The sequence below is a fragment of the Paroedura picta genome, chromosome 18, assembly GCF_049243985.1.
Source record: "Paroedura picta isolate Pp20150507F chromosome 18, Ppicta_v3.0, whole genome shotgun sequence".
NCBI classification, from domain to species: Eukaryota; Metazoa; Chordata; class Lepidosauria; order Squamata; family Gekkonidae; genus Paroedura; species Paroedura picta.
Window position 1 is genome coordinate 13,169,765 of NC_135386.1, and position 15,720 is coordinate 13,185,484.

Consider the following 15,720-nt stretch of genomic DNA (forward strand, 5'->3'; position numbering starts at 1 on the left):
CCCCCCTACGGGGGGACCCCCTGTCGCCTCTGGGATGCCTCTGTTCCGGGGTGTCTGGCCTACGCCTCGGCTCCCGCCGCCTAGCCCCCGGAATTTCAGAGGCCCACGCCCGGCTGGCCTGCCAGGCGCTGGCCCTCTGCGTGCCCCTCGCCGAGCGGCCCTGTGCCCCCGTGTGGGGAGAAGAAGTCCCCCCCGGGGCCCCAACTTGCTCGCCCCCACCTCCCCCAGCCTCCAGTGGCGGGGTCCTGACCCGGCCTGAAGCCTGCCGGCCGGATCTGGTGGCCCGGGGGGAGTGGTCCGGTCCGCCGCGCGAGCTGCCGCCGCCCGTTTTTCGGGCCCGGCTGGAGGCGGCGCCGCCTGCCGCGGCCTCCACGCCCCGAGGAGACCCGGAGCCCTGCGGGCTGTTTGAGCGGCCAGCGCAGGCCGTGCCCCGCCCGGATCTGCGCCCGCCCCGTCGACCCGCCGGATTGGGAGGCTGCGCCTCTACCTCGCTTCTACCTCCCCCTCCGGGCGCCGCCATTGCGCCGTCCCCCGAGGACCTGTGTGCAGCCGGCCGTTGCCGGCGAGGCATCTTCGCGCCGCTCCACCCGCCACGGAACCCGCTACCGGGGGGGGGCCAACGCCCGAAGCGCCGCGTGCCTCCCTTCGCCTCCCCGGCCTACTCTTCTGCCGTGCCGGGACAGGTCTGTCCCCGGCCGCGGCTGGCGCAAAAGAGGGCTGGCGCCTGCGCGCTCGGCCTTATAAAGCCGAGCGCCCCCGCCCTCCTCAGGCCGCGCGGCTGCGCGGCCTGATGACGCCCAGGGGAGCCGCGTCACTGCCGGGCGCCCCCGCAGCGTCAACGGCGGCCGCGGCAATCCGCGGCCGCTATTTATACTATTTGTCTTTAATTGTTTTCAACTGCTGTGATCCAGTTTTATTGCAGTGATGATTACAGGGCTGGCCAAACTGTGGTTCTCCACAAGTCCATGGACTACAATTAAAAGCACGGCAGGGGCTCATGGTAACTGTAGTCCACGAACACATGGAGAACCACAGTTCTGCCACTTTTGGATGAGATATACTACATGCTGGTCTTTGTTGCATTAAACAAATTTTATTTAGTCACTGATGAATACCAGTCACATCCCACCTTTCCTCTCGGTTCAAGGCAGCTTACAATAATAGCAAACACATCCACAGCTAAAACCAAAGGTGAATCACATGGCTACTGGTTGTTTGTGGCTCAGTGACAGAGAAGCTGCTTTGCACCCAGAAGATTCCAGATGTAATGCCTGGCTGTGTAATGAATCAGTTGGTCAGTGATGGATGGACCTCTGCTGGAGTCCCTGTGCAGCCCCAGGCAGTCTGAATAGAGATTCCTGACCTTGGGGGACTCATTGTGCGAATCAGTATAGGGAAGCTCCATGCGTATTTATGAAGGTCACAGTTTATGGGGGCCTGTGTCACATGCTCATGGAGCTGACTTCATGAATGGTCACTGCTGCCAACCAAGCCGGAGCGGAGGGGCTCACAGTGCCATGAAGTATATATCAAATGGAGCAAGGTGCTTAGAATTTGGCCTTGTGTGAATTAGAGCAGTCTGCCTCTGATGTATGGCAGGGGTAGTCAAACTGCGGCCCTCCAGATGTCCATGGACTACAATTCCCATGAGCCTCTGCCAGCATTTGCTGGCAGAGGCTCATAGGAATTGTAGTCCATGGACATCTGGAGGGCCGCAGTTTGACTACCCCTGGTTTATAGCGATCTCATTCCCACCCTGCATTCTTTCGTGTCCCTCCCCTCCACCTCACACCATCACCTGTGTTTCCCTGCCCCCGTGTCCTGGAGACTGGACTCTTATCAGAATATTATGACTATGCAAAGGCCTCTAATGGTATGGGATTACCAGAGGGGGGAGGCAGGATACCAAGGGAAACATATATGTAAAGTCCTGCACCCCAAACCTCAGTTTCATCAAAGACTTGAATTGTTGTTGGCTTAATAAATGTAACTTGTTGGCTTAATAAATGTAACTTTTGCTCATATAAAGAGTGTGCATTTTTGGCCTAAAGAAGATCCTTATACAAATGGGCTAATTCTACCCATTTGCTCCTGGGTAATTTTAACATTCCTGGAGGCGTGGGTACCCCCTGCTGGCAAATATTCCTATTGTTTCCATCACAGCAGAAAACTCTCTCTCTCTCTCTCTCTTTCTCTCTCCACTTTGAAAACTCAGGTTTCTGAGAGATTTGGCCTAGGAAGCCTGACTTAAAAAAAAAATTATACTTCGCTATTAAGCCAAAGCACAAACCATCCCACGGTCAGTTAACATAGTCAATAGACACCATTAAACTGACAAGCGACCTATATATATTTAAGTGGAACGGCTCTGCGGCTGTGCACGTGAAGAGTCATTTGCCTTTCATTCGAAAGGCTGAAAGCATCAATTTGCACCCGTGAAATGAGGAATATCCCCTTGTGCCGGGTGGGAAGGCAGAAACAGTAGTGGGAGGAGAAGCCTGGCTTGGGGGACAGATAATCCTCTAGGATGGAAGCTGCTGTAACCAGCCAGGCAGGGGGAAGATGTGACAATAGCACTCCCCCCAACTCCCCAATTAATCTACTTCTTGTTCATACACAAAGACCCCTCTAGCCTCAGCACATTTCTTAGGAAACAGTCTCCACTGAAATTACCTGCACCTAACTTTAGGACTGGGGGCGCTGAAGGTCATTTCTCCATGTGTGCGGGATCGTTTCCCTTGCAGCAGGCATTCCGGCCCACTCAAAAGACAGCTTCTCATATCTGAAGTTGCCTTAATTGATCTGTCACACCTAGGCTCGTCAGCTGGGTCTGGCAGCACACCAGTGGGGAGCTTCCCCCTCTCTGCCTGCCTGATCCTTTTAGCTGGAGATGCCAGGGATTGAATCTGGGAACCTCTGCATGCCAAGCAGAGGCTTTGTGAGAGCCAGCTTGGTGTAGTGGTTAGGAGTGCGGACTTCTAATCTGGCGAGCTGGGTTTGATTCCCTGCTCACATGCAGCCAGCTGGGTGACCTTGGGCTCGCCACAGCACTGATAAAGCTGTTCTGACGGAGCAGGAATATCAGGGCTCTCTCAGCCTCACCAACCTCACAGGGTATCTGTTGTGGGGAGAGGGAAGAGAAGGTGAATGTAAGCAGCTTTGAGCCTCCTTCTGGTAGAGAAAAGCAGCATATAAGAGCCAACTCTTCTTCTTCAGTAATCTCACGGCTCTCTCAGCCTCACCCACCTCACAGGGTGTCTGTTGTGGGGAGAGGGAAGGGAAGGCAAGTGGAAGCCACCTTGAGACTCCTTCAGGTAGAGAAAAGTAGTATATAAGAACCAACTCTTCCTCTTCCTCTTCCTCTTCCTCTTCCTCTTCCTCTTCCTCTTCCTCTTCCTCTTCCTCTTCCTCTTCCTCTTCCTCTTCTTCTTCTGTGATATCAGGGCTCTCTCAGCCTCACCCACCTCACAGGGTGTCTGTTGTGGAAAGAAGAAAGGGAAGGCAACTGTAAGCTGCTTTGAGACTCCTTCAGGGAGAGAAAAGTGGCATAGAAGAACCAACTCTTCTTCCTCTTCCTCTTCCTCTTCCTCTTCCTCTTCCTCTTCCTCTTCCTCTTCCTCTTCCTCTTCCTCTTCCTCTTCCTCTTCCTCTTCCTCTTCCTCTTCCTCTTCCTCTTCCTCTTCCTCTTCCTCTTCTTCTTCTGTGAAATCAGGGCTCTCTCAGCCTCACCCACCTCACAGGGTGTCTGTTGTGGGAAGAAGAAAGGGAAGGCAACTGTAAGATGCTTTGAGACTCCTTCAGGGAGAGAAAAGTGGCATAGAAGAACCAACTCTTCCTCTTCCTCTTCCTCTTCCCCTTCCTCTTCCTCTTCCTCTTCCTCTTCCTCTTCTTCTTCCTCTTCTTCTTCTGTGATATCAGGGCTCTCTCAGCCTCCCCTCCCTCACAGGGTGTCTGTTGTGAGGAGAGGAAAGGGAAGGTGAATATAAGCCGCTTTGAGACTCCTTTGGGGAGAGAAAAGCAGCTCTTCTTCTTCACCACTGAGCCACAGCCTCTCTCTAAATGAGGTTGCCTTCTGCAGCATCAGAGCATGGATCCATCATGACTAGTACTGTCTACTCAGATTGGGAATATCTCCATGATCTCACTGAAAGGTCTTTCATGTAATTGCCTACCTGACTTGTTACTGGAGGTGCCTGGGTATGAACCTATGACCTTCTGCAGTCAAAGCTCTTCCGCTGAAATGGGCCTAAGGACTTACCACCTCCTTAGGCGGTTGATTCCACAGATGAACTACTCTGTTAATTTCCCCCCCTGAACTGTTATCTAGCTGTTATTGTTCACATAGTTTAAATGCACTCCTGAGGATCCTACCCTCTGCTGCCAAAAGGAACCTTTCCCTGCCCTCCTCCAAGTGGCAACCTTTCAAATACTTTCAAATACTTAGAGACAGCGATCATGTCCCCTCTCAGCCTCCTTTTCTCCAGGCTGAACATTCCAAAGTCCCTCAACCTTTCCTCAGAGGGCTTGGTCCCTTGGTCCCAGATCATCTTCGTCGCTCTCCTCTGTACCCTTTCAATTTTATCTATGTCCTTCTTGAAGTGAGGCCTCCAGAACTGCCCACAGGACTCCAGGTGGGGTCTGACCAATGCGGTATAAAGTGGGACAATGACATGGTGTGATTTTGATGCGATGCCTCTGTTGATACTGCATTTGACTGCTGCATCATACTGTCTGCTCATATTTAGCTTACAGTCCATAAGCACCCCAAGATCACATTCATACACCCTGCTACCCAGAAGAATATCTCCCATCCAGTAGGCATGCTTCTCATCTGTGTTCTCATCCAGTTGTAGAACTCTACACTTCTCCTTAATGAATTGCATCTTGTTCTCATTTGCCCACTCGAGATTGAACTTGGAACCTTCTGCATGCCAAGCACCTGCTCTGTCTCTGAGACACTGAACTAGCTGGAATGGAAGTGATGGGAAGATGCTGGCATCTACGTGCAAATGCATAAACACCCAATCGCAATTCCTACATAGCATGCAAGGCCAAGGTATACATAGAATTCATCTTCGCTTGTGTGTTGGCCTAGGGTCAGACATACCCAGGTTCAAACCGCATTCTACCATGAAGCTCATTGTGTGAGCCCTTGGCCCAATTGGTCTTCTCTCTCTCTCAGCCTAACCCACCTTTCAGGATTGTTACTCTTGGAATTATTTGGTTAGCAGTGCTCAGAGGACATCACGCAACAGAAGAAAGAAGCACTTGTGTGCACTGGAAATAAATAAAATAACAAATGGAACCTCTTTATCTTTGCAGACTTGCATGAGTCCTTTATTGTAAGGAATGCCATTCCAGAAAGGATAGAGTAGAGACAGGATTCTAGATGCAGGAGGCAGATCTTGCCCTCATGGTGCCAGATGGAGAACTCTAGCAGAGTGTGGAGAGAAGGTGTCAAGCCGGAAGGAAGGAAGTTTCCCAAAGAGTGGTGATCTACACATCAGAGCACTGGAGAGAAAGCATATCGCTGTCCAGGCTGATCTCTCTCTGACTCTTTTATAGTCCCCCTCTGAAGTCTGAGGCTAAGAGACAGCATAAAGTCCTTCACTTCCAACGTTTAGAATGATAAAATGGGGAGGACCAAGGACATCATGCTCTGGTTACTGAAAGAAGGGCAGGATAAGAATAAAAAGACAGAGCGGGGAGGGAGTATTAAAAGTGTGTTTGGGGGGGAGGGGAAGAATTCAGCAGTGAAGCTTGACTCAGCGGCCCTCCTTGGTCTGGTCTTCACCAACTTACAAGCCTCCAAGAAATATCAATGCCATTGAAGTCTTAATTCAAGCTGGTAATTCCCTAGAGCAGGGGTAGTCAACTTGTGGTCCTCCAGATGTCCATAGACTACAATTCTCATGAGCCCCTGCCAGCATCATGGGAATTGTAGTCCATGAACATCTGGGGGACCACAGGTTGACTACCCCTGCCCTAGAGGCCTTCGTAGTCTGCATCATGGATAGGGCGGCTTACATACAGAAGGTGCAAATTTGCCAATCTACGGACAGAAACTGGTCCAGGAATAGAATCAGTGAGGTCAAAGAGTGGGGGCCCAGTGGCATCAGGGGATGGAACCAATATGGCCAGGGATAGAACTGGCACCAAAGGGCAGAAAGGTAACTCATCTAAGTGTCAAAATCATTCTTTCCATGTCTACCTGCCTGAGGAAAAATCAGGAAGGAAAAGAGAATGCAAAAAACATATCATCACCCTTCAGAGAAGCTCCTTTAAAGGCACAAAAAAAAGTCTTAGATGGAAATAAGAATCAACCACAAGCCCATTCTGTCCTCTGACAGCTAGTCAATGAAAATGGAGAAGAACTCAGGAACTAAAGACACTTGGACCACTGACGGAGGTTCAATATCAGGACTGTTCTTAGCCCCCTTATCTCCCTCCACTCATGTCAGAGCCAGATTTACTAGTTCAGAAACCAAGCGGTAGCTAATAAACAAGCTATGAGACATAGATTCCCATTACAGCAGTCTCACCTATTCAGGTAGTTCCTCCCTTGGGCTTCGTCCTGCCTGAAAATTTAGCAGGGTTGGCCTTAGTTAATGCTTGATTGGGAAGAAGAGTTGTTTTTATGTCCTGATTTTCACTACCCATAGGAGTCTCAAAGTGGATGACAATTGCCTTCCCTTCATCTCCCCACAACAGACACCCTGCAAGGTAGGTGAGAGAGCTCTGCCAGAACTGTTCTGCAATAACAGCTCTGACAGGGAGGCTGCCAAGGCCATCTAGGGTTGTTGCACAGAGGCAAGCAATAGCAAAGAAGCTCAGTTTTGCCATGAAAACCCTACACCATAACTGAGATACAAGTTGATGGTATTTCCCACCATCAGGTTACACAACGTGTCTGCTTTAGGCTTGTCAGTTGCAGGGAAAAGATGGACCCCATTTCTCCCACCACTAGCAAACCTCTGGGTATGGAGGAACATCTGCAAGAATTCCCCCTTTCCCACCCTGCATAGTGTTGCTGTTTCGCAGGGGAAACACCCCTGTCTGAATTTCCAATGCAAGCGGATAAACAAGCCCAGAGTTAATCTCAAATGGTTGCTACACTCTCTTTTATTAAAGCCAATGCATTTCCGTCCTTCTGTACAGAGGCTAGATCTTCTTAATTGCCGTGACTCAGGGAGAATGTTAATGGCTGAGCGAGAGGCGGCAACAGAGGCCCTCTCCTGACCTCTAGAGGCCAGCAAGGTGAAGACGAGGCTTCGATGACATTCAACGCCTGGCAGATGCTGCTGCACACAAGGCAGGCTGGCTCTCCCTCTCCCTCCCCACCCCCACCGCTTGGAACGGCTCATCCCTTGCTTTTAGAATGACCAAGTTCAACAAGGGTTTGGACTTGGGTTTATTTAGGAACCGGGCAGAAATCTGGCAGGCTCCAGTGGTTCTAAGTTACATTGAACGGAAGCTTTAGCATCACCTTTGGTTGAGGGACCAATGCTCAATGCCGCCGTCTAACATCTCCATCCAGCTCAGCATTGCCTCCTCTGATCGGCAGCTGCTTTCCAGGATCCAAGGATGAGAGAACTAAGACTCGCGTCTGGCTGAGACAGGCTAATTTTCCTGCTGGTGTTTCCCTTTTGTATCCATGAATGATAATAATAACATTTTATTCTTGACCTGCCCTACCCCAAAGGCTCAGCATGGGTAATAAATACCAATAATTGTCCTATTAAAGCATTCATATTAAAACATTCTATAATCAGATTAATTCAAAACAGATTTTAATTTCCCAGCGGGGTGGTCCAAACATAAAGCGTGGCAGAGGTTTTGTCTTCAAAATTAGGGCAATCGTGGCAAAGTTAGAACATTGCCTCTCTGCTCTTCTAGCTGGGAGCCTTTAGCAGATGAAGACGGACAAGGTGGCTGTGTTCTTCCAGGGAGCATGCTCACTGCAGTGGTCAGTGTGTCCGGCTGGCATTTGGGAGGCTGGGGGGTAAACTCTCACTATGCCACAACATCCTGCTGGGGCAGTCTCTCTCTCTCTCTCTCTCTCTCTCACTCTCTTTCAATAAAACCAGAGTCCAGTAACACCTTTAAGACCAACCAAGATTCAACCCATTTTTTAAAATTAATTTCATCCCATTGGTTCTGGTCCATCCCTTTGTGGCAAGAGAGAAGAGTTCTGCTTCATCCTCTACATGGCAGCTTTTAAAATATTTTAAGATGCTTATCAGATACCCTCTCAGTCATCTCCTCTTCAGGATAAGCTCCCCCAACCTTTCCTCATGCGTCTTGGTCTCCAAACCCCTCACCATCTTTATTGCCCTCCTCTAGACACACTCCAGTTTGTCTTCATTCCTCTTCAACTGGGGTGCCCAAAACTGAACACAGTACTCCAAGTGAGGCCGAATCAGAGCAGAGTAAAGCGGTACCATCACCTCCCGTGATATGGAAATGATTGTTTGATACAGCCCAAAATCCCATTTGCCTTTTTAGCCACTGAGTCACACTGCTGACTCATGTTCAATGTATGGTCTACTAAGACTCCTAGATCCTTTTCTCACATACTACTGCCCAGACAGGTCTCCCCCATCTTATATTGGTGTATTTGGGTTTTCCTACCTAAATGCAGAACTTTACATTTGTCCCTATTGAACTTCATTTTATTCAGTTTAGCCCACTTCTCGAGCCTATCAAGATCATCCTGTATTCTGTTGCTGTCTTCAGTTGTGTTTGCTACCCCTCCCAGTTTAGTATCACCTGCAAATTTAATAAGTATCCCCCTAATCCCTCATCCAAATCATTTATAAATATGTTGAACAACACAGACCCGAGGACAGATCCTTGTCACTCTTCTCCAAGAAGATGCTGAACCATTTACAAGTACTCTTTGGGTACGATCTGTCAACCAGTTAGCAATCTACCTGACAGAATAAGGGGGTTATGAAACTCTATGATTCTATGAAAACATTTATTGGGTGATATAACCATATATGGTCATGTCGATCTGCCATCCACCCCTCCCAAATTGACCAATGATGGGTCTGGAGGGGGTCGGAAAGGGAGGGGCCTCAGGTGGGTATTTCAACAGCTGTACTTCCCAATCATATGGCACAAGATCATACAACTTCAGGGGATTCTCAAAGCCTGAAAAATGTGTCAGGGGTTTCTCAATGGTAAAAAAAGTTGAGAAAGGCTGGTCTAAAGCCATGGAACCCAGTGTGGTATTCATAGGTTCTATATCACCAATCCACATGGTACCTATTGGGGTCTTCTTCATGGAACAGGAGGTACATCAGAAGGAATCACCATGTCATCTTCAGGGAATGTCCACTCAGAAATGGCTCCCTCCATCATGGGAAGATGCTGGGCTCAGAGGCTCCCAGTGGTACCTTCCCATGTTTTGTGCTACATCGCAGCCAAGTTGTGAGCATGCCCACTTCCTGTCCTTGATGCTTCAAAAGCACCCCCAGGCTCAACTAAATTAGGGAACTTGCTTGATATCACCCTCATTGGATCTCCAAAGGTTTTGCAGTGCAGGCAACTGGAATGCAAGACCTTGTCAGACAACTGGAATGAAAATGTTTGTTTGACAAACAATCATCTGACACAGGCAGTTCTTGACAACATTTGACAGCAGTGACCTGCCGTAGGAATCAGTAATTGATGAGATCTGACATTTAACATTCAGGAGCCGTCCCCAATATCTGACAGCTTATAGAGAGGCTTCCCAAATTCTCCTCTGCTGAACTTCTCCCTGGACTTGGGTAAACTTGTTTCTGAAATGTGGAAGTGTGGCTGAAATCCATTAGCAAACCTCCTTTGTTCTATTTATAAAAATACCCTGAACCTGAGCAGTGTGTATATCTGGCTTGCTATAATTTCCAATTGTAGGAGCTTCCCAGAGCTCCCAAGACTTGGAGGGGAGGGTGGTCCAGTAGCCCTGCAGGCAGACTCTAGACTGCCAGGGAGCCAGCGAAGTACAACATTTCCTTTCATATTTTGGGGCTGAGTCTGGTGTGGGTGGGCAGAAATAATCTTTATGGAGGCACTATGTTGCCTCCCATCATAGAATCATAGAGTTGGAAGGGACCTCCAGGGCCATCTAGTCCAGTCCACTATGCAGGACGCTCACAATTACCTGCCCACCCACAGTGACCCCAATTTCATGCCCAAATGATCCCTACCATCACCAAAAATCTCCAGTATCCAGCCTGGCCTGGAGGGAATTCATGTACCATCCCACAGGGTCAATCAGCAATTCCCTGGGTATGCACGAAACACGGGTTGAGAAAGCCCGTTTTAGACAAATATTCAGAAAAAAATGAATTTCATCATTTTTAGACTGATTTCTTCAAAATCAGTCCCTCCTCTGGACACACTCCAGTTTCTCTACATCTTTCTTCCTTTGTGGTGCCCAAAACTGAACACAGGACTCCAAGTGAGGTCTAACCAGAGCGGAGTAAAGTTCATATGTTCAATTTCAGCCAATGGGTGATTCTGCAGCGTCCGTAATGACATCCAATCCAATTGAGGCACCTTGCTAAGGTTTCTTTCACACACACTTTTCTTGGATGCTTTAGGATGCTCAGGGCTAATCCTGCGTTGAGCAGGGGGTTGGACTAGATGGCCTGTATGGCCCCTTCCAACTCTATGATTCTATGATTCTATGAATTAGATCAGAGCACATAAGAGAGAAGTGGGCGAACATTTTCTCTTTCCATTCAACAACCGTCAAAAGGGGAAACACTTTTTCTTTCGGCACACCACTGAAAACATATCAGAGCAAACAGTTTTTCCACCCAGCCGCTGCTTTTGACTAAGCCTTTTCCTTGCCCTCCTATGATTTTTGCTGTGCCTGAGCATAAATGGAGCCAGGCTCGGGGGCAGAGCTGAATAGTAATGAGCAGGCCCTCCCCTGCTGAGCATCTGTTCCGTTTCCCCACTGGTCACGGGAGCTGTCTGACAGTAAAGATAATATAATAAGTGACGCTTTTACATCCCTACCCTGCACTGTGTGGGGCTCTGAGCTCTGCCTTTGACCTGGGACACATCAGAAAGGTCATGAAGAGCGCCACCGTAGCCTGTGGTACTGTTGTACTGTCACATTTCCACCCCCCGGGCCTCTTTTATTATTATTACATTTTAAACATTTTCATGATACAGAAGGGGGGAAAAGTCAATCCCATTTACTACTTTTCCCTGGAGGAGGGATGAGTCCTCCCTGGTGAATTCTAATGTGCCACAGCTAGCAGCCTCGGAAGCATCAGGCACTTTTCTCTCAATGCTTTCCTTGAAGTTTTCTGGAAGGAGGTCATGCTTTGGGGGCCAGGCTTCCTCTGGGCTGGGGGCTAGGGGTGGGGTGGCCATAGTGGGGACACAGAAAGCCCAGAGGCATGTGCTCCACAAACAGCACTTTTGGAAGAGGCTGGCCTTGCACCCCCTCAGTCATGAGAAACCCATGTCAAGTTTCCTTTAACTGGACCATCCAAGGTCACCTTGAATACTTTTCTGAACTGAAGGATAATTAGTGATGCTGGTCAGGGGAGCACCATGTGATGCTTAAGACGTTGCTATGTTTTGAGTGGTACCTTGAAGATAAGGGGCTGCCTTCCTGCTTTCTGCTCATTCTGGAAGCTTCGACTGGCAGCTGCTTCCCAGGGACTCAAGTTGAGGTCTTGACCATCACCTGTTTCTTTCAACTGTGGAGGCAAAGGGCTGAGGCTGGGATCTTCTGCAAGCAAAGGAGAATCTCGAGCGCTGAACCCCAACCCCAACTGTGTGTTATATCGCAAGTGCTGCGTGGAAGACTCTTGACTAATCTCTCTCTTGTTACTGCAGTTCCATTTCTCTTATCAAGCATGAATCAGTGGAGTCTCTCCAGTGCTCTGTCTAACTCCACCTTGCTTTGCTTCAACCCCACCCCCAGCGGGACCAAAGCTAGCATGAGCCTTGCAGTCGAGTTCTAGCCAGAATTGCAGACTAGAATAAAATTAGGCTGGAGTAATGCTGCATAAGACAGCAGACTTCCTCCTTGGTGACCATGAAAATTTGGGAAAGGCACTATTACAGAATGCTGTAGAGCAGAGGTCTCCAACCCCCAGTCTGCTGCCCGGTACCGGACCGTTAAGGCCATGGTACCGGGCCGCCAGCGGCCGCGCCTGCCTTCCCCTCCCCCCGCAGCGAGAGGGGGGGAAGAGGCAGGTGCGGCCGCTGGCACGCCAGCGACGCAAACACGCACGCGTGGAGCTGCCGTGCATGCGTGTTTGCGCCCCCTGCTGACGAAACGTGCACGTGTGGCTGTTCTGCGCATGCGCGTTAGCACCACCTAGTGGCGAAAACGCGCATGCGCAGCAACTGCGTGTGCACGTTTACGTGCAGCTGCTGTGGCCGGGCCGCCGGCTCTCTCCCACCCTCGGAGGCGGTCCCTGACTACAAGATGGTTGGGGACCGCTGCTGTAGAGGTTAAGAGTGGTGGCCTCTAATTTGGAAAGCCGGGATTGATTCCCCAACCCTCCTCCAGGCATCGCCAGCTGGATGACCTTTGGATAGGCACAGTCTTCTTAGAGCTGTTATCACACGGCAGTTCTGTCAGAGACCTCTCAGCTCCACCTACCTCACAGGGTGTCTGTTGCAGGGAGAGAAAGGGAGGCGATTGTAAGCTGCTTTGAGACTCCTTCTGGTATAAAAACCAAGTTTTCTTCTTCATTGTCCACAAAGTCATTATTATCACCACAATAAAAGACATGGGGGGATCCCCCTTTCCAAAAAACACTGGAATCTCTCACCTCTTTGCTCCATCTTATTGCAGCCTTGGCATATCCATGTTTGCTATTTCCAAATATCCAAATACTATGTATATTTGGAAGAATAACGTATATGTTTGGGAAGAGTAATATGGACCGAGAAAGAGAGATATAGGAAAACTCATGTGTTCTTTCCTTTAGATAGCACTGAACACACACACACACACAGAGAAAGAGAGAGAGAGAGAGATGTAGGAAAACTCATAGACTTTTTTCCTTTCAGATAACATTACTGAAAAAAGTCTCTGTTGAAAGCACAGTTGTGGCAGCGTATCTGAGATAAGAGCTGCCACCAGCCTGGAAGGAAACACAGGCAGCGACCTGTCTGCTCACTGCTAGGGAATTCAAAGCTCCAGGCTGCTCTCCATTGCATCAAAGGCTCTGAGGGATGCTGACAAGGAGCACAGAGGGCGCTCTACCGGCTGGAGATACAAAGTCCATCACGAGTTTTGAGGCCACACACCTGCCCTTTGCCGGCCTCCACCTCCCCGCGCCCTCGATCCAGCCTGAAGGTGTGTTCTTGGATGGCCTCGTCCAGCCCTGAGAAGTCTTCTTCCTGGTCAGAGCAGCTGTCGGTGTTATAATCCACTTCGTCCCCAACGGGTAGCTCGTCATCTGTCTCTATGCAACTGCTGCTGCTCCTGCCAGAGAGACATAAAAGAGAAAGGAAGGGAATTGAAGCACAATGCTAGGAATGGGGGCTGCAGAGGGAAAGGAGAGGCTGCAAAGAGCTGGGGCCCTGTGGCTGCATGTTTCATGCTGAGTGGAAGAAGGACAAAAAGGAGCTCTGTGGCCAAAGTGATTGTTGGGTAGCCATCGTTCTTCAGGTGTGCCTACTTTCTGAGATGAGGCAGCGGGCAAGCTGAGAGAGGGCCCTCTCCATCATGGTACCAAACCTCTGGCACTCTCTCTGGCAGGGGGATTCACTTGACTCCTTCTATTGCCATCTTCTGCCACGGAGTGAAGACATCTTTGTTTGTTTGGCATTTGCTCAGTGATCATAGCTTCCTTCCCCACGTTGTATTTATTGATTTATTTTGAGCTCTGACTTTAATTTGTTTTAACAATGTATTACTGTGTTGGTTTTAATGGCCTTTAAGACGGGATTTTAATTTGTGTTTTAATTTTTTTGCCCATCTTGGCGACCCCTATAAGGGCAAGAAGGGGAGATATAAATTTTGTGAAAGAAAGAAAGAAAGAAAGAAAGAAAGAAAGAAAGAAAAAAAGAAAGAAATCGAGGAGTTCAGCAGATTCTGCCACAAAACTCAGAAGGTGACCTTGGATCAGTCCATTTGTTTCATCTTAATGTAACCCACAGGGATGTTGTGACCCAATGGAGGAAAGAAGAAGCATAGATTCCTTGGAAGAAGAGCAAATCACAAATAGATTACACAGGTAGTAGATCTAAAGCTGGCCCACATTTTATTCACAGGCAACTAGGGATGCTGCAAACTTTCCATTTCCACATTAGGAGACATACCTTGCTTTAGCCTCACTTTGGATTTCCTTTGGAAGCTGCAAGTCGACTCTAGCCTTTCCACATTTGGGCTTTCCTCCCCTTATTTCCCAGGCTGAAATTTGTGACATGCTTTCTGCACTCAGCCTGACCGAGGCGGCCTCCCATCATGCATTGCTCCCTTCCCCTTTCCAAAAAAATGTGCTTTTTGAAAAATAATGTCTGCTTGCACCTTTGTTTTTGTTGCACCCTTTAATCCTGTCATTCTGCCCTTGATCACCTCTCCCTTATCTGCAAAGTGTCCTGAATGTAATTCTTTTCTTTAAAAACTGAGTTATAACATTATAGCGTCATAATACTGCTGTGTAAGACTGCAAGACTGCTTTAAAAAAAAATAGAAACATTGTTGTAATGCAATCGCTCCCTTTTTTTAAAAGGCAGATTTTTCGGAACTGAGGGAGGGAGGGAGGACAACAGCAAGGAAAGGAGCATTACCAAACAACTCAAATGGCGGGTGCAAGGGAAAACTGGATTGCACGCATTACATTTGGCAGTCCCGAATTAGACCCTATTAGATGAATGGAAACTGTTTTTCTGGAGATTCCTTTGCTGTGGGGTAAGTGAGGGAACAATTTGCATCTTTACCCGAGGAGGCAAATTTCAGTGCGGAAACAGACAAAAAACTTGACCGTTCTAAAAATGCATATCTGAATGATATCCCTAGTGCAGAAACCGTCTCTGCCAGTCTGCCCTGAAGAGCAGCTGAACAGTTCTGCAGTCGCTTTATGGAGCTCTTTCTCTTGTGGTGGCAGGACTTGACTTGGGGGGCATTCGCATCTGTTCAGGAAGCAAGAGAGTTCTATCCCAAGGTCATGAGCCTATCAGAGGCTCAGGAGATCAGGTCAGTAAAAGTTGTGAGGATGGAAACTATGCCTCCCACAAGGATTTAAAAAGTGAATACCACAGATTTAAAAAGTGAATATCATTGCTGGTGGACTGATTGATTTGCGCGCTGTTTATTTATGCAATTAGTTCTTTAATACCATACAGCAACATCAGGTCATCTCCCATTAAGCTGGGTGAGAGTGCACAAGCGTGTAGCCCTGCCGATTGCATCATAATGTACTGACTGTGGACATTAAGAGGCTCAAATGGCTGATGATCAGCCCAGCAGATGATGAAAAACAATTCTGAATTTATGACTGGCCAATGGAACTTAAGCTTAATGAGCGGGTCTGAACACACCTGTCAAAACCATATTTTATGTTTTTGCCATGTATTGCCAGCATTGCTTGACTTTCCCTGCTTGTATTCTTGCCATGAGTAGTTTGAGATCAAAACCATATATGTATCACGTGTATTGCTTGACCTGCCTTGCCGCGGGTTGTTTCCTGTCCTATCTGCATAGCAGAGTGTTCTTTGATCCTGTATGAGCATTTGATCCATTGA

The 15,720-nt window shown here is 48.7% G+C and overlaps 1 protein-coding gene across 2 annotated transcripts in view; it reads right to left on the bottom strand.

Annotated features, from left to right (window-relative positions):
- Positions 1 to 12,251: 12,251 nt before the first annotated feature.
- AGBL1 (AGBL carboxypeptidase 1) overlaps positions 12,252 to 15,720 on the bottom strand; it is a 441,440-nt gene continuing 437,971 nt past the window's right edge. For both annotated transcript variants that reach the window (XM_077317361.1, XM_077317360.1), the window contains one exon: positions 12,252 to 13,456. In XM_077317361.1, the coding sequence (XP_077173476.1) occupies positions 13,231 to 13,456 (226 nt within the window). In that variant the 3' untranslated portion in view covers positions 12,252 to 13,230. The remainder of the gene's footprint in view (positions 13,457 to 15,720) is intronic.